The 21,238-nt window shown below is 47.7% G+C and overlaps 1 protein-coding gene across 5 annotated transcripts in view; it reads left to right on the forward strand.

The window, feature by feature from the left end:
* The window catches only part of FAM168A (family with sequence similarity 168 member A), a 173,223-nt gene that overhangs the window by 132,704 nt on the left and 19,281 nt on the right, over positions 1-21,238 (forward strand). For 3 of the 5 annotated variants that reach the window (XM_053385404.1, XM_053385406.1, XM_053385405.1), the window contains 2 exons: positions 9,421-9,501; positions 19,328-19,453. In XM_053385404.1, the coding sequence (XP_053241379.1) occupies positions 9,421-9,501; positions 19,328-19,453 (207 nt within the window). The remainder of the gene's footprint in view (positions 1-9,420; positions 9,502-19,327; positions 19,454-21,238) is intronic. The other 2 variants (XM_053385407.1, XM_053385408.1) reach the window with 1 other exon arrangement.

Consider the following 21,238-nt stretch of genomic DNA (forward strand, 5'->3'; position numbering starts at 1 on the left):
TTGGGAAAGATGGAGGGCACAAGGAGAAGGGGACGGCAGAGGACGAGATGGTTGGACAGTGTTCTCGAAGCTACCAACATGAGTTTGACTGAACTGCAGGAGGCAGTGGAAGATAGGAGTGCCTGGCGTGCTCTGGTCCAGGGGGGTCACAAAGAGTTGGACACAACTAAACGACAACAAGGAGATGTTGGTCCTCAGACTTGCCCAATCTACTCTGCTTCAGGAGGCCTGTGCTCACACACAATCCTTGATTCCCTCCTAAGGCTAAACTCGAAGCAGATTTTGCTACTGTATTGGCCCGAATATAAGCCACACTCCCCCCCCCCCCAAATTCCTATGGTGAAAAGTTAAAGTGCAGCTTATATTTCTGACCCTATGCCACCATCAAAGAAGCGTGGTGCACCCCTCCCCCCCGCCCCCGAGAGCAGCCTGGGAGCATGAGGCAGTGGCGCGCAGCCTGCCTGCCGCTCCCAAGCCTCCCCTGAGCCGTCGGGGGAAGGGGGTGAGGCCGGCGACAAGGTGGCGCAGCTCCTCCCAGAGAGCAGCCCAGGAACGCGGGGCAATGGCGCACAGCCCGCACGCCGCTGCCAAGCCTCCCCTACTCCGGCTGAGAAGGGGGAAGGCCGACAGCAAAGTGACGTGGCTCCCCCCCCCCCAGAAAGCGGTGTGGGGCAACGGCTCCCGTCCCGTCTGCGGCTCCCAAGCCTCCCCCAAACCTTCAAATGAATAACTGTGAATAATCATCGTTTAGAGGTCGCAGGCCCTAAGGAAGTCCGACTATCCTCCATCAGGGCCTTTTCAGTGACAGCTCCGACCTGGTGGAATGTTCTGCCCCATGAGACCAGGGCCCTTCAGGATTGAACTTCCTTCCGCAGGGCCTGTAAGACAACTATTCCGCCTGGCTTTCAATTTGAACTTAGCCTGATCTTTTGTTCCCCTTCCTTCCCTCCCCCTCTCCTTTTTATGAAGATTACCCGCTCTGGGATCCCACAGCTAATTCTCCCCTGGTCTCCTCGCTGGCCCAAACAGGACTAATTTAGCCAGCTAGCCCTGGTGGTCATCTAATGTTTATTGGATGGATTTACCCCTTAAATTAATTTTTGATTTTATTGTTATTCACGTTTTATCCTGTATTTTATGCTGTTTTTTGTAGCATCAATTAAGTGTTTTAAATTTGTTGTTAGCCGCCCTGAGCCCGGTTTTCTGAACCAGGAAGGGCGGGGTATAAATAAAAATTTATTATTATTTATTATTATTTGTGGGTGTGGCTTATATTCAGGCCAATGTGGTATTTGTGGTTGGAAGAGAAGGCAGTTAGTGCTAACCAGGTTCATGTTGGTGTGCTTGCTCAAGGGAAACTGCTCTGAAGATGGCTTGCATCCCCAATGCTGGCTTTCAGGGTTGGCAGGGGACCACTGTCACAACTGCACTGGAGTATGGGTAGTAAAGTAAACCCCTGACTGTACAGGCATAGTTTCCACCGACAGAGAAAATGAAACAAAAAAAGAAGAAGAGGGAAATGGTGTGGATCAAAGCTGTGCAGGTCATCAACGTACAATCTCAGCAGTGTTGTCTGATGGTCCGTTTCCTTGCAGTCTCTGACTGATGGGAGTTCTTGGGCTGATTAGAATCCAAATGGGTTCAGGGGAGAAAGGGAAAACTTAGAATCATAGAATCATAGAATCATAGAGTTGGAAGAGACCACAAGGGCCATCGAGTCCAACCCCCTGCCAAGCAGGAAACACCATCAGAGCACTCCTGACATATGGTTGTCAAGCCTCTGCTTAAAGACCTCCAAAGAAGGAGACTCCACCACACTCCTTGGCAGCAAATTCCACTGTCAAACAGCTCTTACTGTCAGGAAGTTCTTCCTAATGTTGAGGTGGAATCTTCTTTCTTGTAGTTTGGATCCATTGCTCCGTGTCCGCTTCTCTGGAGCAGCAGAAAACAACCTTTCTCCCTCCTCTATGTGACATCCTTTTATATATTTGAACATGGCTATCATATCACCCCTTAGCCTCCTCTTCTCCAGGCTAAACATGCCCAGCTCCCTTAGCCGTTCCTCATAAGGCATCGTTTCCAGGCCTTTGACCATTTTGGTTGCCCTCCTCTGGACACGTTCCAGTTTGTCAGTGTCCTTCTTGAACTGTGGTGCCCAGAACTGGACACAGTACTCCAGGTGAGGTCTGACCAGAGCAGAATACAGTGGCACTATTACTTCCCTTGATCTAGATGCTATACTCCTATTGATGCAGCCCAGAATTGCATTGGCTTTTTTAGCTGCCGCGTCACACTGTTGGCTCATGTCCAGTTTGTGGTCAACCAAGACTCCTAGATCCTTTTCACATGTACTGCTCTCAAGCCAGGTGTCACCCATCTTGTATTTGTGCCTTGTATTAATGCGCTCATTATCAGCCTAGGCTTCAGAAACTGCTGCATTCTTTGCCTCTCCCTTTACACTTCCTTCAAAAGGATGGCGTCTTTTGCACACTTCAAATCCTTTCATGTTGAGCGAATCAACACAGATTTAACAGGTAGATGAAAGAGATAAACAAATATTATTTATAGCAGCCTTAAATTCTGGCTTGAAAGAGAGCTCCGTCTTCAAAGGCTGACTCAATTAATGGGCAATATTTCTGGATTCTGAGGTCTTGCCATTCACAGGGCTGGAAGGGAGCCAGCTGTGTGTGTGTGTGTGCATACACACAGAGGTTTAAATATCTATAGAGGATAAAATCATAGAATTGTAAAGTTGGACCCCAAGGGTCATCTAGTCCAACCCCCTGCAATGCAGGAATCTCTGCTAAAGCATCCATGGCAGATGGCCACCCAACCTCTGCTTAAAAACCTCCAAGAAGGAGAATCCACCACCTCCCGAGGGCTCCTGCAGGCAGGATGGTGGCCATAGCCTGGCAGCCCTCGATGGGCTGAGGGGCAGGTCCATACCTGGTGCATGAGAGGGAGGGGGGGGGAATGGCGTCACAAAAAGAAAAAGGTGGCGCAAAAAAATTTGAGCAGAATCCCCACGGCCCACACCAATCCACAGACCATCCGCGGGCCGGATCCTGAAGCCAATGCAATTCTGGGCTGCATCAATAGGAGTATAGCATCTAGATCAAGGGAAGTAATAGTGCCACTGTATTCTGCTCTGGTCAGACCTCACCTGGAGTACTGTGTCCAGTTCTGGGCACCACAGTTCAAGAAGGACACTGACAAACTGGAACGTGTCCAGGAGGGCAACCAAAATGGTCAGAGGCCTGGAAACGATGCCTTATGAGGAACGGCTAAGGGAGCTGGGCATGTTTAGCCTGGAGAAGAGGAGGTTAAGCGGTGATATGATAGCCATGTTCAAATATATAAAAGGATGTCACATAGAGGAGGGAGAAAGGTTGTTTTCTGCTGCTCCAGAGAAGCGGACACGGAGCAATGGATCCAAACTACAAGAAGAGATTCCACCTAAACATTAGGAAGAACTTCCTGACCGTAAGAGCTGTTTGACAGTGGAATTTGCTGCCAAGGAGTGTGGTGGAGTCTCCTTCTTTGGAGGTCTTTAAGCAGAGGCTTGACAACCATATGTCAGGAGTGCTCTGATGGTGTTTCCTGCTTGGCAGGGGGTTGGACTCGATGGCCCTTGTGGTCTCTTCCAACTCTATGATTCTATGATTCTATGATTCTAATTTGGCCGGATCCAGCCCACGGGCCTTAGTTTGCCAACCCATGTTCCAGAGCAAGAGAATACAAGCTTGCTCCATCTTCCGTGAGACAGCCCTTTCGGGGAAACTAGTGTTGCAGTTCCATCCAACTGGGTAAGCTGATTCTGGTCCTGAGCTACAGGAAACCCCAGTGCAGTAGAGCAAGAGGGGCTCAATCTTCAGCAGGAGAAATTCCAGATAACTGTAGAAACCAGCAAGGGTTGCAAATGGGAAGAGGTGCTACTGCATCTCCATAAATCTGCCAGTGGTGAGTGTTCCTCTTCCCTCCGGTGAGCTCTCCTTTGCTTCGGTTGAAAGCTCTGCTTGTACTCTGAACTACTTTTACATGATATGTCATCCTTCTATTGAATATGCACCATGCTAAACATTTGCAAAGCGTCCTGCACTTCAGGCCTACTGTATTTGGCAAAACTGATGCCTATTTTGTTTCGAGCTGCAGTCATCAATACTTTGGAGTTTTCTGTGCAATCTTGGTGAGGTGGGGTGGTGGTGGTGGAGGAAGCAGGTAGGAAGCTGGTGTTTTCCTAACACCGTCTCTCATATAATTTATGATTTTCAGTTTTATACATTTCAATAATTTTGCAATCATTTTAACACTTCAAAACTCAACTTCCTTCCCCCTCTTCCTGCAGTTCCTTAAATTTATTTTTAATATTTTCTGCATATCCAAATTAACTTAATTTGCTCATTTATTCATCTACTTTAAATATATACTCTTATAAAACTGCAGGTTCTTACAATAATCCTGCCAATGTTCTTATATGTTTACAGTTTGTAAATATTCAGTAAACCATTTCCATTCTTTGATAAAAAAGTTGGCTATCTTGATTTCTTATTTTTCTTTGAAGTTTTGCCATTTCTGCATATTCCATAAGCTTTTGTATCCATTCTTCTTTTGCTGGGACGACTTCTTTCCATTTCCTAATATTGCCTACTCTGGCTGGCAGCAGTTCCCCAAGGTCTTAGGCTGAGAGAGGCCTTTCACATCACCTGCTACCTACTCTTTTTATTAAAATAAATAAATGCTGGAGCTGATGAGGTCTGCACGTGAGCAAGGCACGTTCTCTCTCTAGCTTCACATCGTTGTGCTGGGGAGTAGATTGTGTAGATTGTGTTGCACTTGAGCAAGAGACCCGGGTTCAGGCATCTGAGCTCACGGAGTTGTCTGCTGCGCTGGGCTGTGGGTCAGTCAGTTTCCTTTCTGACATAGATCTAGAAACAATAACGGCCCCTGAGAACCGAAAAGCAAGACGAATGCAGGGGAAGAAGAATTGATTTCATGTCAGCATGGCTGCCTTTTCGCTTACCTATTTTTACCAAAGTAATTACACCCGATTCGCTACGTGCGATAGCATCTCTGGGTACCGTCTCCGCTTTTGTTTTGCTCCACATGTTGCAGTTGCTTGCAGGTGACCCTGCCAGTTGTAAAGGGCCTGTCTGTGTATCTCCTGCGTCTTTCATTTGAAGCACACTAGCAAGCGCTATCTGGACGCCAGAGATTGGTCAGCAGCAATTCACCCTGCTGTAACATGGTGGAGGGGGTTAGTACTGTATTTTTCGCTCTATAAGATGCACCGGACCATAGGAGGGGGAAAATGGAGTGGGATTCTCCCCCCCCCCTGCTCAGCACCCCTTCAGTGAAACGGAAGGAGAAACGGGGCCCCTTCCATTTCTCCTCCCGCTTCGCTGAAGGGGCGCTGCGCAGAGAGGGAAAACTGTGCAGCGCCTCTCCAGCAAAGCGAAGCCTGGAGCGCAAGAGGGATGGGTGTGCACCGACCCCTCTCGCTCTCTAGGCTTCAGGCGGCTATCCGCAAGCCTTCGGAGAGCAGCAGGAACTCCTGCTGCGCTCCGAAGGCTTGCAGATAGCTGCCTGAAGCCCCCGGAGCGCAGCGGGAGTTCGCGCTGCGCTCTGGGGGCTTCAGGCAGCTTCAGCAAAAGCAACGCAAAGCCTCCAGAGCGCGGGGGGAACTCTCCCTCTGCACTTTGGAGGCTTCGCGTTGCTATCGCTGAAGCCAAGGAGCATGCATTCGCTCCATAGGACGCACACACATTTCCCCTTAATTTTTGGAGGGGGAAAAGTGTGTCCTATAGAGCGAAAAATACGGTATTTAACTTATCACTTGCCTTTTGCCCTAAGATGCAGGGGTGGTTTACAACAATTTAAACCACCCAGTTCAACTCAGTTTAAATCAGAGGTCAACAAATTAAGGCCTGCGGGCTGGATGCGGCCCGCTGAGCTCGTTAATCTGGCCCATGAACCTTGCGGACCCTGCCGCCCGCTAGGTCAGTCCCTGTGCTAAACCGGTGCGGAGCCTGACTTCTGTGGCACGGCTTCTGATTGGCTGCTGAAGACAAGGCGGCTTCGGCGTGAGTGGCGGTGGCGGGCGGTCCTTTTGGGAGGGGGTGCTTTGGGAAAAGAGTGGGTCTTTGCTGACTCCTGGTTTAAATCAACTAACAATCACCAAAATAGGATGCGTCCTAAAAAACATTGCATTAGCTATCAAGGCCAGGTAGAGAGTGTTCCTGAAACCTTTCTTTGAAAGGAGTCCTGGCAGCAGACAACAAGCAATAAAGCGATGAAAGCATTAAAAAAGAGAAAACTTTCAAGCATCTTTTAAAAAACAATCCCAGTACTGATGCAGAGTGGGGAAGATCTCTACTATGAGGCTTGCTGAGAGTGAAAGGTCTTCAGCTGGCACTGAAAAGACAACAGAGATGTCACCTGTCTAATATTCAAGGGGAGGGGAGTTCCAAAGGCTAGGCGCCATGACACTAGGACCCTCGTACCTACGGGACCGCCTCTCCCGGTATGCCCCACAGAGAGCCTCAAGGTCCATAAATAGCAACACCCTAGAAGTCCCTAAGGAAGTTAGATTAGCCTCAACCAGAGCCAGGGCCTTTTCAGCACTGGCCCCGGCCTGGTGGAACACTCTGCCTCATGAGACCAGGGCCCTGCAGGATCTGATTCCTTTCCGCAGGGCCTGTAAGACAGAGTTGTTCCGCCTGGCCTTTGGCTTGGAGTCAATCTGATTCCCCCCCCCTTTCTTCCTTCCTTTCTCTTCCTGTGATGAGGCTGCATTTAATGTTTTAATGTTGTATTTTAATCTTGTTTTTAAGTTGTATTCATTCAACTTGTTTTTATTCTTGGTTGTTAGCTGCCCTGAGCCCGGCCTTGGCTGGGGAGGGCGGGGTATAAATAAAATTTATTATTATTATTATTATTATTATTATTATTATTATTATTATTATTATAGACCCAATTCCCACATTGTTTGAAGCGGACCTCCATTGTTCGCTGGAGGCCCTCACTTGCAGAGTACAGTAATCTATGGGTATATAAGAGGTGAGTCGACCTTCCATGGTCCCAAGTAGTCTAGGACTTGGGCCATTCCAGCCTCAGCTCTCCTGTGGATTCAGCTGGCGGCAGTTACAGCTGTGCAGCTTCGTTCCGAACAGTTGCCACCCAGCCATATCGAGGGCGTCAAACCAGGTCCTAAGGCCCCGCGCGACTGAGCTTCACTTTCACTGGGACGTTGCGGTGGCGTCAGGGAAGGAGCCCTCGGAGGAAAAGCTCTCGCGCCACTGCGGTAACATCTAAAGGGCACTTTTGTTACGAAACGCTCAGAGGCGAGGAAGATGGATGTGATGTGTAGTAAAAAGACAGCAGCGAATTAGTCATCGCGGCAGTGCATTTGCCTTTCCTTCTTAAAAAAAGAAGCAGCCAAAAGAACCGCCCCCCGAATCCACAGTCAAGAGCCTTCGCATGAGAAGCCAAGTGCGCATTTCTTCCTTTGACTTGGCTATGCCCTCATTAGAATTCTGTGTGCCGCTGCTGATTCTATAAATAACACTCAAAAGAGACGTTTGATTGCCAGAATCCTGTACACCCCACAGCCTCCTCAGTGGCATGGGCTTTACATACTATTAGCGAATCGTCGGCATCTCCGGCATTAACTGCAACCATTTTTAATTAACCTGATTTAGTAGCAGAATTGCAACGCTGATGAAAATGAGAGGTTGGAACAAATAGTTATTTATTCCATCACGGTGGTAATGACTGTTGAAATAGATGATTCTAATTAACTTCAAGGAGGAGGCTTCATAAATTTGTAAAGGGGAGGCAAAGATCCCAGACATGTCCCATAGCTACTCAGGGTGCCCATGGAGTTGGGTAGAAGAGGGGGCACATCCTGCAAGCACTTCTGTGGGGCGGGTGATTGCTTTCCTAGTCGTCCAGTGGCTGCATTTTAATAGGACTTGGGGTTTGTCTACTCACCTGAAAAGTGCATTGGTTATCGGGCAAGAAAAACTGCTGGCAGACTGGGCAGAGGGCTTTGAAAAGCATCGTCCGTCCCCCTACAATATGCACCTTTTGCTGCTTCCACCTTTCAGAGGAGCAGAATCAGGAGCTACACTAGTTCAGCATTGGGATTGAAAACATCTGGCTCAGTAAACTTTTTCAGCCGGGGGCCGGTCCAGTGTCCCTCAGACCTTGTGGGGGGCCAGACTATGGTTTTTTTTGGGGGGGAGGGGCAAATGAAGGAATTCCTCTGCCCCACAAATAACCCAGAGATGCATTTTAAATAAAAGCACACATTCAGCTTATGTGAAAACACCAGGCAGGCCCCACAAATAACCCAGAGATGCATTTTAAATAAAAAGGCACATTCTACTCATGTAAAAACATGACCGACCATGGGCCGGATTGAGAAGGCGACTGGGCCGGATCCGGCCCCCGGGCCTTATTAGTTTGCCTATCCATGATTCTGGTAATGGGGGGCTGGTGATGGGGGGCTGTTCTGGCAGCAGGAAGAAGAGTTCCTTGTAACTGCTTCTTCTCTCCCCCCCCCCCCCGCCTCCAACATCCTTTGCCTCTTAGGGCTTTAGCAGCAGCAGTAATAATAATAATAATAATAATAATAATAATAATAATAATAATTTATTATTTGTACCCCACCCATCTGCCTGGGTTTCCCCAGCCACTCTGGACGGCTCCCAACAAGGATTAAAAATACATCAATGGTTGGGGTATGTAGTAAACTGGGGCACGGACCCTGAAGAACACCGTCCCTCCAGCATGGTTGAATACTATTGTTATTAATATTGTTAATATTAATATTGTTTTCCTGTATCTGTTCCTATTATTGTTGTTTTCCTGTATCTGTTGGTGTTTTTTAAATCACAGTAAAGGTAAAGGGACCCCTGACTTTTTTTGAGGGGAGGAATCACAATGAGGACCATGGCGTGTGTCTGTTTGTGAGGGGGGTAGGGGGAGAAGAAATGAGATAGTTAAAACTTCCCCCCTCTGCTCAGTGCTAATAAAAATCTCTTTTTCACAGCTGCTATTTCTCCCTAGGAGAAAACTTCACCAAACATTCTGATTATTTTATCATGGACCACTTGTGAGAACGGTTAGGGTTGAAAAGATGTATACAGGTGTCATAATATTTTTTTAAAAATCCTCATTTTTTGCACATGGAGTATTTTAGAAACTGGGGGCAATTGTCAGGTAAGGGGCTATTTGTATGTCTTTATGTTTCATTGCCTTTTGGAGAAAGTAAGGAGGTGCAGAATCTGAGTCCCTGGCTAGTTCTCCTGCTGACCTGTCGTCTTTTTATTCCTTTTAATCGCTTCATTCTCTCTCTCTTTGCACAGATATTTGCTGTTTGACTTTCCCCCAGCTAAAGTACCTCATCTCTCTTCTCAGGTTATCCTGCTGGATATCCCACGGCTGCCCCCACCTACAACCCAAATATGTACCCGACCACCAGCCCTGGCTATGCCCCAGGTAAACGGAGTTTTCTATTTTCCAGTTAGCCACATTTGGCGGTATGTACTTCCTTGTTTGTAAGCCACATCTTGTGGCTCTTGTGTCTGTGTGTTTTTCATCAGATCTTTCATTCTCTAAGCACCATTAACAGACTTGCCATTATCAACACGTCTTTTTTTTACAAAATGTCAGGTGCTTTCTCAGTAAAAACTGCATGCACTCTGTAGGTATACATGGCAATTCTGCCTGGTTTCTTTGATCACTGGTTGTCTGTCATACCTTGGGTTACAGACGCTTCAGGTTGTGTGTTTTCGGGTTGCGCACCACGCCGAACCCAGAAGTACCGGAACGGGTTACTTCCGGGTTTTGACGCATGCGCAGAAGCGCCGAATCACAACCTGCACATGCGCCGACACGGCGCTGCGGGTTGCGAACGTGCCTCCCGCACTGATCATATATGCAACCCGAGCGTCCATTGTATTCTGAAAATGGGCAGCAGAAATGTACAAATGCAGTTGAAAAGTGCCATAATTTGGTAGTAGTTCAGTGTAGACAGCTAGATGGACCAATGGTTTGGGTCAGTACAAGGCAGCTTCCTTAGTTCCATGATCTAGCTTCCATTGAAGCAGGGTGTGGGAGGGTCTACCCCCAAGGAAAAGAGTCTAAGAAAGGGTAAAGATTGGGAACCACCGATACTAAGCTTTAAATTACAGTGGTGCCCCGCAAGACGAATGCCTCGCAAGACGAAAAACTCGCTAGACGAAAGAGTTTTCCGTTTTTTGAGTCGTTCCGCAAGACGAATTTCCCTATGGGCTTGCTTCACAAGACGAAACGTCTTGCGAATTCTTGCGAGTTTGTTTCCTTTTTCTTAAAGCCGCTAAGCCGTTAATAGCCGCTAAGCCGCTAATAGCCGTGCTTCGCAAGACGAAAAAACCGCAAGACGAAGAGACTCGCGGAACGGATTAATTTCGTCTTGCGAGGCACCACTGTACAGACGTCCGGAAAAATGTTGTTGCCTGCATTATTCTTGCACGTTCTTACAAGTGGCAAGACCTTACAGAGAAGTCAAGTGAACTGAATTACTCAAAATGGATTCTGATTTGAAGCTATATATATAGCAACAATATTTTTAAAAAACACTTCATTTGGCTCATTTGCATATGAGAACTTTCTAAAAGGTGTGAGCGCCTTTCCTCCTACAAATGTGCGTTTTAAAAGGGAGATTTTAACCTATATTTTCCTGTATTTCTGTGCTTGCTGGAAAGAGATGCAAAGCATGTTAAAGCAATTCATACAATATTGATCAAACAAACTTAATGTGAGCCCGACTGCCAGGAAATCTTGTTCTAACCTTTTAGCCCAGGGGCCCAAAATGTGTGTGTCAGGAACTTTTGCAGACAGAATGAATGTTTGATAAAATTGCCTATATTTTAATAAAAGATGGGTAAAGAATCCTTCCACCTCCAGCAGCTCCCTTAATTAAAACCTAATTCCTCTTTAGGTTTCTTGCTTTCTGTGGAGGTTTTTTTTGAGGGGCGGGTATCTGCTTTGTGATTTCCATATAAGTGTACATTTAATTTCCACAGGGGCCAGTTCCTCCTAGATCCATTTCTATTAATAATACAGCAGATGATAATGCAGGTCATCCATTATATCATCTCCCACCCAGAAGAGATGTTTGCTAAACTTCAACCACAAAATTGGCTGCGATTGGCTTGAGGTTTCCTTCTCTCTCCATTGCACGAGCTCCCCCCTATTTGATACTGCATCAATAATAATAATATTATAATAATTTTTTATTTATACCCCGCCCTTCCCGGTTTAAAAACCGGGCTCAGGGCGGCTAACAGCAAATATAAAACATTGATTAAAATGCGACTTTAAAACAGCATAAAATACAGCATCATATCAATAAAATTCAAAATTCAGGGGTCATGGGGGGGGGGGGACAAAACCCCAGTCAGTAGACATCAAATGATCACCAGGGCTAACTGGCCAATTTAAAGAAAGGGTTTCTTCATAGAAGAGGAAAGGGAATGAAGGATCAGGCTAATTCAGATTGAAGGCCAGGTGGAATAGCTCTGTCTTACAGGCCCTGTGGAAGGAAATCAAGTCCTGCAGGGCCCTAGTCTCGTGGGACAGAGCATTCCACCAGGTCGGAGCCATCACTGAAAAGGCCCTGGCCCTGGTGGAAGATAGTCTGGCTTCCTTAGGGCCCCAGGACCTTTAAGCTGTTATTACTTATGGACCTTAGGGTCCTCTTCAGGACATACCAGGAGAGGCGGTCCCATAAGTACGAGGGTCCTGGACCGCATAGGGCTTTAAAGGTCAAAACCAGCACCTTGAACCTGACCCTGTATTCCACCGGGAGCCAGTGCAGCTGGTAGAGCACTGGGTGAATATGCTCCCATGGCAGGGACCCCGTGAGGAGCCTCACTGCAGCATTCTGCACCCGCTGGAGTTTCTGGGACAGTTTCAAGGGCAGCCCCATGTAGAGCGAGTTACAGTAGTCAAGCCTGGAGGTGACTGTCGCATGGATCACTGTGGCCAGGTCGGGGCGGGAAAGGTGAGGGACCAACTGATCCCAACTGATGATGGTTTTGAAGGGACGCGGGTGGCGCTGTGGGTTAAACCACAGAGCCTAGGACTTGCTGATCAGAAGGTCGGCGGTTCAACTCCCCACAACGGGGTGAGCTCCCATTGCTCAGTCCCTGCTCCTGCCAACCTAGCAGTTCGTAAGCACGTCAAAGTGCAAGTAGATAAATAGGTACCGCTCTGGCAGGAAGGTAAACGGCGTTTCCGTGTGCTGCTCTGGTTCGCCAGAAGCGGCTTAGTCATGCTGGCCACATGACCCGGAAGCTGTATGCCAGTAAAGCGAGATGAGCGCCACAACCCCAGAGTCGTCCGCGACTGGACTTAATGTTCAGGGGTCCCTTTACCTTTACTTTCAATGGCACTGAGACCTTTGGCTTGCTGCTGTCCTTCCTCAGGTAAGGCCACCATAGTAAGAGCAGGACCAGCACAAGCCAAGTAGCCTCCATAGTGCTTACAGGAGCATCTTCCAGGCTTGTTGGCTTCCTGCATTTCTGATACAGTCTTCAGCCTGCAAACCATGCTGGTATTTTTTCTATCAGCGTTGTAAGATTTTTCTTTTCTTTTGAGACAGGCGCTTGGGGCCAGGATTAAGCTTTTAATTGGGGGTGAGGATTTGTGACATGTTATGCTTAGTGTGATGTTTATATATTTGTATTGCACCCGAAGCCCTAAGGAAGGAATATACCCAAAGTTGAAATAAATTGGCACATTTGAACTTTTGTCAACTCGTTCCTTAGGGCTTGGGGAGGAACATGCTTGTCTAGAGTTAACTCATTAAAAATACCTTTGCTTAGTCCTGGTTTGACTCCCTGGTGAGCAGTTCCATCTGTGATGGATGTGGAACTTCCACAATTGAGTGCGATTTACCTGAAATCGGTGGTTTACTAGAATCTCAAAGGCCCCTTGATATTTCTTTAGAGGCATTCGTTAACTTTATTTATTAATTGGTTATGTTTATATCCCAGCTTTTCTCCAAGGAGCTCAAGGTGGCATACATGATCCTGCCCCCTCATTTAATCCCCTCAACAACCCTGTTAGGTAGGATAGGCTGAGAGGCAGCGACTGGCCCGAGGTCATCCAGCTATCTTCATGGCCAAGTGGCAATTTGAACCCTGGTCTCTCCCAGCTCCAAATCTGACACTCTAACCCAGCGGTTCTCAACCTGCGGGTCCCCAGATGTTGTTGGACTACAACTCCCATCATCCCTAGCTCAGGGATGATGGGAGTTGTAGTCCAACAACATCTGGGGACCCACAGATTGAGAACCACTGCTCTAACCACTACACTACATTGACTCTGAATTTACTGAATTTTTAAAAATATATAGCTGCCCCGTAACACAAGATCTCTGGGGATCACCTGAGCCTCTAGACCAGCGGTGGGAAACCTGTGGCTCTCCTGATGATGTTGAAGTATGGTTCCTTGATGCCATACCATCCTAGCTGGGGCTGATGGGAGTGTGTGATGGGTGTTTGCCTGTTCCACCAGTATTTCTTGCTAAAACTGGGCTGCCATTTGTCTTGTGGCTATTCGTCTCCACCTTTCAAACCAGCCATTAGCTCAACTGCTGTGATGTCCTGGAATGTTACTTCTTACAGCTAAGAGGAAATTATGAGAAACGAGGGCAGTGGAAGAGCAGTTTGTCTGGAGAAAACCTTCACTTGGGGTTTAGGGGGATGGCGTTGCAGGTTTTGGACAGACAAAGGAGCTTTGAATATGGGGGAACTATAGTGAGGTGGGGGAAAATGATATTTGAGTGTGGGTGGCTGAATTTCATATATTGATTTTTAACTAGCCAGCCAAATCTTTGACTGCAGGCCTCTAGTGGTGTATATCTATATTCCATTCTCCTTGCTGTGTATAAACAAAGGCAGTTGCCTTAACACAGGACTATTTAAAGAAAGCCATGCATGAAATAACTTCTTCCCCAAGTGTTCTACATTTCAGACTTTTTGCTCTATTGAATTTCAGCTAAGTAGTATTTTATCGGTGTCTGAAGCTTGTTCAGTTTTGGCAAGTGAGTCACTCGAAGGTCAGGCAGGACTTCATTTCCTTGAAGGAACCGTTGTGATGTTGAGATGCTCAACGCCTTTGCAAGAGATCTAGCTGCCATTTTGCCGGCCTGGCCCCTCTCTTCTGCTGCATTGAGAATACTGGGATTGGAGAACTCACTCCAGAGTCTGTGTGGCTATCAGGGAGAAGTTGGGAATTGATGAGTGGGGGCATCGAAAATGAGTTGGTGGGCTAGACATAGCAGTGAATCAGGATTTGGGGGGCGGGGATGGAAGCAAAAGAGAAGGACTTGAATGGGAGATGTTACTAGGCTCTGATGTGTGTGGCTTCATGTAGTCTTCCCCCACCCTGACAGCCTCCAATTCCCACCAGCCCCAGCCAGCATGGTCAGCGCTCAGGGATGATGGGAGTTGTAATCCTAAAGAACCTGGAGCAGGGCACCAGGTTGAGGAAGGTTGACCAAGAGCAGGGATGCGGCCCACCAGGTGTTTATTTATTTGTTAAATTTATACAAGATCTCAGGGCGGTTCACAGAATAAAATACAAAATAAAAATGTTGTTGGACTACAACTCCCATCATCCCTAGCCACTCTGATAGGAGCTGGAATCTGGCAGTGTCCGGAGGGCCACAGGTCCCATCATCCCTGGCTAAGGGGACAAAGGGGTTGGCCAGAGAGAAGGGATTGCTTAGGAGGGAATCATTTTGCCCCTGTGGTGAGCCCTGCAAAGTGAGGATGAAGATGTTACCTTCTCACCTGAAGTTACTGTAAAGGCCAGCGGGAGTGAGTGTATTCTTCCTCGGAGGGAGACCCTTCGCACTTAGCTTTGTGGCAAATTTCAGGGGCATCATGGTGGAGAGAGGCTCTTGCTGGGGAGCCTCACCCTACTAGGAACCTGCTTCAAAGCAAGATCTGTTAATGCGGCCCATTCTATCAAAAGGGCCTATTTTCTCCTGCATGTCTGAATGTGCAGTCATGCTAGCAGTGGACTGATGGAAAGTGCTAGGAATTTAGGCAAGTAAGTAAATGAAACTCGGCCACTTTCTGCTATACTCTGCGGCTGCATTTCCTATACTCTTACTGTTTCTCTTCCCTGCTTGATGCAAACTACTAAAGGTAAAGGGGCCTCTGACTATCAGGTCCAGTCGTGGCCGACTCTGGGGTTGCGACGCTCATCTCGCTTTATTGGCCGAGGGAGCCAGTGTACAGCTTCCGGGTCACGTGGCCAGCATGACTAAGCCGCTTCTGGCGAACCAGAGCAGCGCACGGAAACACTGTTTATCTTCCCGCTGGAGCAGTACTTATTTATCTACTTGCACTTTTTGGGGTGTTTTCGAACTGCTAGGTTGGCAGAAGCAGGGACCGAGCAATGGGAGCTCACCCCGTCGTGGGGATTTGAACCGCCGACCTTCTGATCAGCAAGCCCTAGGCTCTGTGGTTTAACCCACAGCGCCACCTGCGTCCCTTGCAATGCGAACTACTACCTTCCCCTAAAAGAAGCACCTTCTCTGGACCTTCTCCAGGTACCCCACACCTTCTGAAATCAGGTGGTCAGGGATAGGGCCTTCTCTCTGGTGGCCCCTCCCCATTTGTGAAAATCCCTCCCTGGAGAGCCTATGAGACTCACTTTAATGACAGAGTGCCAGGTTGAAACATTTTTTTTTAAAAAAAAGTGCTGAGCATTTGATGGATCATTTGTTTTATTACTACTCATCTGCTCAGTTTTAAGGTAGGCTTTAACGGGTGGGGCAGAATTTTATTTTTGATGTTTCATTCATTTTTATTCTTTGCAAGCCATGCAAAAACACCCCCACAAAGCTGGAAGGCAGGACATAAATTTTAAGTAGGATGAAATGCAATGAATTTGTATTTCTGATGACTGCTGTTCACAAAGGGCAACTTCACACCTGCACGTTTGTTGCACGATCGCTGCAAAAGCAAGCGATAACTTCCATTTGCGAACAGGCAATCCCAGTAGATAGACGTAGGAGACACATAGGATTTACACGTCGCCTCAGATGCCATCCTTTCCAGCGGGCTCAGCTGAGCAGCCAGTCATGAAACGATGGGCATGCAAACTGCATGATCAAACCACAGTCCTGAAGCAAAAGCTCAAGGTTTTGCCCCTCGCGTTCTTCAGTGTATGGGAGGTCGTTTTGCCGCGGAGGATAGCTGGCTGAAAACAAGGCTGGGAGGGCATTCGAGTCTTTGCTTTGTGCATGAAAGGACAGCACAGCCAGTCAGAAAATTGAAAACAAAACACGCACACACCCTAGTGGATGAATACACCAGTGCTTGAATTGCACTCCAGGGAAGCCTACAGCCAAGGAGAAGATTGTATGCAACAACAACAAAAATGTGGCATTTGCACAAGCAACATCCTGACCACAATCACAATACTGAGGGATGTGCTTTCAGCGAGGAGGGTTGCATGTCCCAGACACCCTGTGCTGGGAAAATGTTATACCCCTCCATAGGCACATCGCTCAAGAGCAGCATCTGAGCTATGTTCACGTTCACTGCAAAACACTAACGTTTCAGAAAGGCGCTCAGTTATTAGCCTTTTCAAGATTCTCAGAAGCCAGAGCCATACCTTTCCCCCACTATATTTTCGCCTCCGTCTGTGTGCAAGCACGGCCTTGAGAAGAGCTCAAAAAGCTTTGCCGACAATAGAGATCCAACCTGTGAAAAGCCAGCTTTCGCTTACGTCTGCCTCAGTGAACGAAGGAGCGCTCCCTTCCACGTCTCGTGAGCCCACCTTCTCAGAACTGCCCGCCTTGTCCCTAACCTCCTGTTTCTCGCACCCCTGTTGCATCTCCCCACCGGCACAAAACTGCCCATGGTGAAAAGCCCAGACCATTAGCGAATCCACTACTGTTGGGGAACACAGAAGGGTGGGAGGAGGTATGTAGAAATAAGTAGGGCATTTTTCCAGAATTTCACTGTCCATTACGGCTTCAAAGGGGATGGACGCGCCATCGTTCAAGTAGCAGTTTAAAAAGATAGGAGAAGAGAGGCAATGAGAAGGATCGGGGGGCGGGGGCGTTGCTGAACATCGCTTTACGGGTGCTGCTTGGTTGTTTCTGTAAAATGGCTACCATATTGTTCGCTCTATAAGGCGCACTTTTCCCCTCCTAAAAAGTAAGGGGAAATGTGTGTGCGTCTTATGGAGCGAATGCAGGCGGGAGGCTCTGCTCAGCGCTCCCTTTAAAGAGCTGCGTGGAGCCCCCTCTTGGGGGCTTTTCCCCAAAGAGGAAAAGCCCACACACTCTGCACGCTCTTTAAAGGGAGCGCGGCTCTTGGGGGAGCTTTAGCTGCGTGCAGCCTCTCCTGGGCAGGGATGAAGACTCCCCTTGCCCTGGAGAGGCTGCGCACAGCTATCCCATAAGCCACGACAGCCTGGCTTCTGGGATTCAGATTTTTCCCCTTCTTGTTTTCCTCTTCCAAAAACTAGGTGTGTCTTATGGTCTGGTGCATCTTATAGAGCGAAAAATACGGTGCTTCACTGTTGCGTTATTCACCCATTTCCTACCATGACATTGATAAATATTCTTATGCCAAGTATGAAGTTTCCTTTTGCAAAATCATACCATTGGCCCATCTATGCTTAAAGCCAGAAGTGGACCACATTCCCCCCCCCCCTGTTGCTGAGGGGTGGGACACACATAGTAGCAGGGGACCAAGCTGGAGTCAAAAGAGGATGAGGCACCTCTTTTTCTTTCTGCCCCCTCTGTCTCCTCTTCCTCCTCCCTTTCTGCTTTCTTGCCCCCCTTCTGCTACCACCTCCCCCGCCATTGCCCTGCCCCTTGCCACCCTTGTGAGATTGGGCCAAGGGCGGCCTGTATATGTTGTAAACAAAAATCTGCCCTTTTCCCTTATGGGGTATCCAAGAGGCCATATAGAGTTCTTACATAGGTTCCCTATTGGTAGGAGAAAATAACAGAGGCCAACCAGAGAATATTGAGAAGCAAAGCAGCTAGTAAGCCTGATCTATATTGATCTGCTGCAACAGGGTCGCCACTCACCACACGCAGGAGGGAGGAGGAACCCAGAACAATGGTTGGTGCACAAGCCCTTATATAGACTTTTGAAATTGCCCACCCGGAGCCCAAGACCACCCCCCCAAAACATCATACATACATCATAGAAGGGTTGTAGCTCAAGACCACCACCCCCAGATATATTATACCTACACCACAGAAAGGGCGGTCTACAGCAGAAATCTGAGTGCTTTGTTTACTTCCTGTCTGCCAGGTTACCTGTTTAATGGTCACTTGATTGGATTGCCTGGGGAGCCTGGCCAGTCTTTTGTAAGGATAAATACTTAGTTCCTGAGCCAGGTCACAGGCTCCCACCCTATTCATATCTTAAATGTGCCCTTAAGACAGGATTTGTGAAGGAAAAGGCAATGGGGAGGCTTCTCCATTTTCCTTTGACCTTGCAGAGAAAACATTTGGTCAGTTTGGGAATCAAAAATGGCTTCAGGTCGGTCTTCCTTTGCTGATCTATGTACATGCTTGGTTGGTACAATTATATCTAAGACCTCGAAATTCCTATCACATATATCCCGGGGACTACAGGTTGGTCACCTGTGCTTTCAGCAGAGATGCCAGCATCCAAAACTGGCATCATCACGTCGTAGGCCTTGCTGCTTCTCCTTCTCCGTGTTCCCAGTGGCTGCAGGAGAGGCGATGGACGGGCCCCCTCCATGTCAGGATAGGAATTCTCGTGATGGATAGAAGCGGAGAAAAAGAGAGCGAGAGAAGTGCAGAGGAGAAGAATAGTGTGAAGGTGGGCGAGGAAGTAACTGACCTGCCCAACCGTCTCTTCCTTTTCTCAGGCTCTACTTCTGCAGAATATTCTGTATCTTCCTCCTCCCACCACAGGCAATTAGGCAATTTGAGCCAGCGAAATACCCCCTGCGTCCCAGTTTCAGATCCCCACTTCCTAGTCAGCCTCAAATCGGCCACAACCTTTAATTGATGCCTCAGACAACTGCTTCTAACAATCACCTGCTGTGCAAGATAAAATTATTTCGAACCAATCTCTCAGAACAGGTTCAGCTGTCCCTTTATATGCCTTGTGTCGCCGCAGCGGAGGGGACGGCTGAACTTCACGAAAAAGTGGTTTTTTGGGTTTGTTTTTTTTTTACAGTGGATGCTTGCACCTTCATCATTGTGTTTGCCCCCTCGCTGTTTGTCCCATTTGTAACATCTTCTCTTCTGTCTTCACTCAAGCGACACTTCTGATGAAACAGGCCTGGCCTCAGACATCATCCTCTTGTGCCACGGAGGGTACCTTTCACCTCCCAGTGGACACTGGGACCGAGAACAGAACTTACCAAGCTTCATCAGCCGCATTCAGTAAATAGAACTTTATACTTCTGGGGATTTCTTTTTTCCTGGTGGTTTTTCTTTCTCTCTGTGTGTGTATGTCTGTGTTTCTTTCTTGATTTGGGAGGGGGTTGTATTGCCTGCTTTGCATTTATTATTTCTATTATTATCATTATTATTATTATCGTCATTATTATTATTTTTGCAATTAGAGTTGCCAGGTCAGGAGCTCAAGCCTGAGACCTCCCAGGTCACAGCATGCTACAATCAGAAAACACATTACAGTGCTACCTCGGGTTATGAACTTAATTCGTTCCAGAGGTCCCTTTTTAACCTGAAACCGTTCTTAACCTGAAGTGCACTTTCGCTAATGGGGTATCCCGCCGCACCGCCGGCATGCGATTTCTGTTCTCATCCTAGAGCAGAGTTCTTAACCCAAGGTACTATTTCTGGGTTAGCGGAGTCTGTAACCTGAAGCGTCTGTAACCCGAGGTACCACTGTACAGTTATCAAGCCCCCTCCTCCCATTTTGGAGACAGTAAATCGGTTTTGTTTTGTTTTTTAATAGTTTTTAAATAGTTTCATTCACTTTGAGGGGCCGTAAGGGGTGAGTGGAGCCCGTCACATTAAGGCTGAGAGGGGGCAGTCCTCACATTGCTGGACTCCAGCTTCCATCTGTCACAGCCATCGTGGCTGATGGTTAGGGATGAAGGTAGTCGAATAACTTCTGGGAGTCCACAGGTTCCCCTCCCAGTACATGAAGGCGTCATTACTACTGTGCAGAAGAGAGCCCAGGACGCAACAACTTTTGCAGATGCTTCAGGGCTTGGCTAATGTAGCCCAGGCTGTGTAATAAACATAAATCTGCCCTTATTCCCTCATGGGGGACACAAGAGCCCTTATAGAGTTCTTTGCAGGTTCTCCATCGGTCAGAGAAAATAACAGAGGCCAACCAGAGATTATTGAGAAGCAAAGCAGCTAGGAAGCCTGATCTTTATCGAACTGTTGCAACAGGGTGTCCCCTTCACACGCAGGAAAGGAGGGGGACCCCGAACCAAGGTGTGCCCACCCTTATATAGACATTTTAAATTGCCCGCCTTGGAGTCCAGGACACCCCCAGAAACGTCATGCATACATCACAGAAGGGGTGTAGCCCAAGACCACCACCCCAGATACATCATACCTACATCACAGAAGAGGCGGTCTACAACAGAAATCTGAGTGTGTTGTTTATCTCCTGTCTGGCAAGTTACCTGTTAATGCTTACTTGATTGGATACCCTGAGGAGCCTGGCCAGTCTTTTGTAATGACAAATACTTTGTTCCTGAGCCAGGTCACAGGCTCACATTGTTCATACACAGACATACCCTTCAGACAGGATTTGGGAACAAAAAAACAATGGGGAGGCTCCCCCACCTCCTCCCTCTTTGCAGAGAAAACTTTTGGTCAGTTTGGGTGTTAAAATGGTTTCAGGGCGGTCCTTCTGTGCTGCTCCAGACATGTGGTCCACACATCTATGTATCCACTTGGTTGGTACATTTATGAACTCTTCAACCCACCCAAAGATTTGCTCTATCATTTTGTACCGGCTGAAGTTCTCTTAAATAGGTTCTAGTCTTTGGCTGCATACACATACAGATTTTGGCTCCTTCCCAGAGATTTGTAGGGTAGAAGACACACAGTGCCTCTGTGGCAAGACTCATCTCAGTAGCTTGTAGTTTATCTGCTTTTCTGTAAGCCTGTGCAGTGCGCTGTCATTTTGAAAATGGACACGCTTGCACTCCCTCTGGGTTTTTAAGCTGTGGGTTGACGGTG

The sequence above is a fragment of the Podarcis raffonei genome, chromosome 4 (assembly GCF_027172205.1).
Source record: "Podarcis raffonei isolate rPodRaf1 chromosome 4, rPodRaf1.pri, whole genome shotgun sequence".
Lineage (NCBI taxonomy): Eukaryota > Metazoa > Chordata > Lepidosauria > Squamata > Lacertidae > Podarcis > Podarcis raffonei.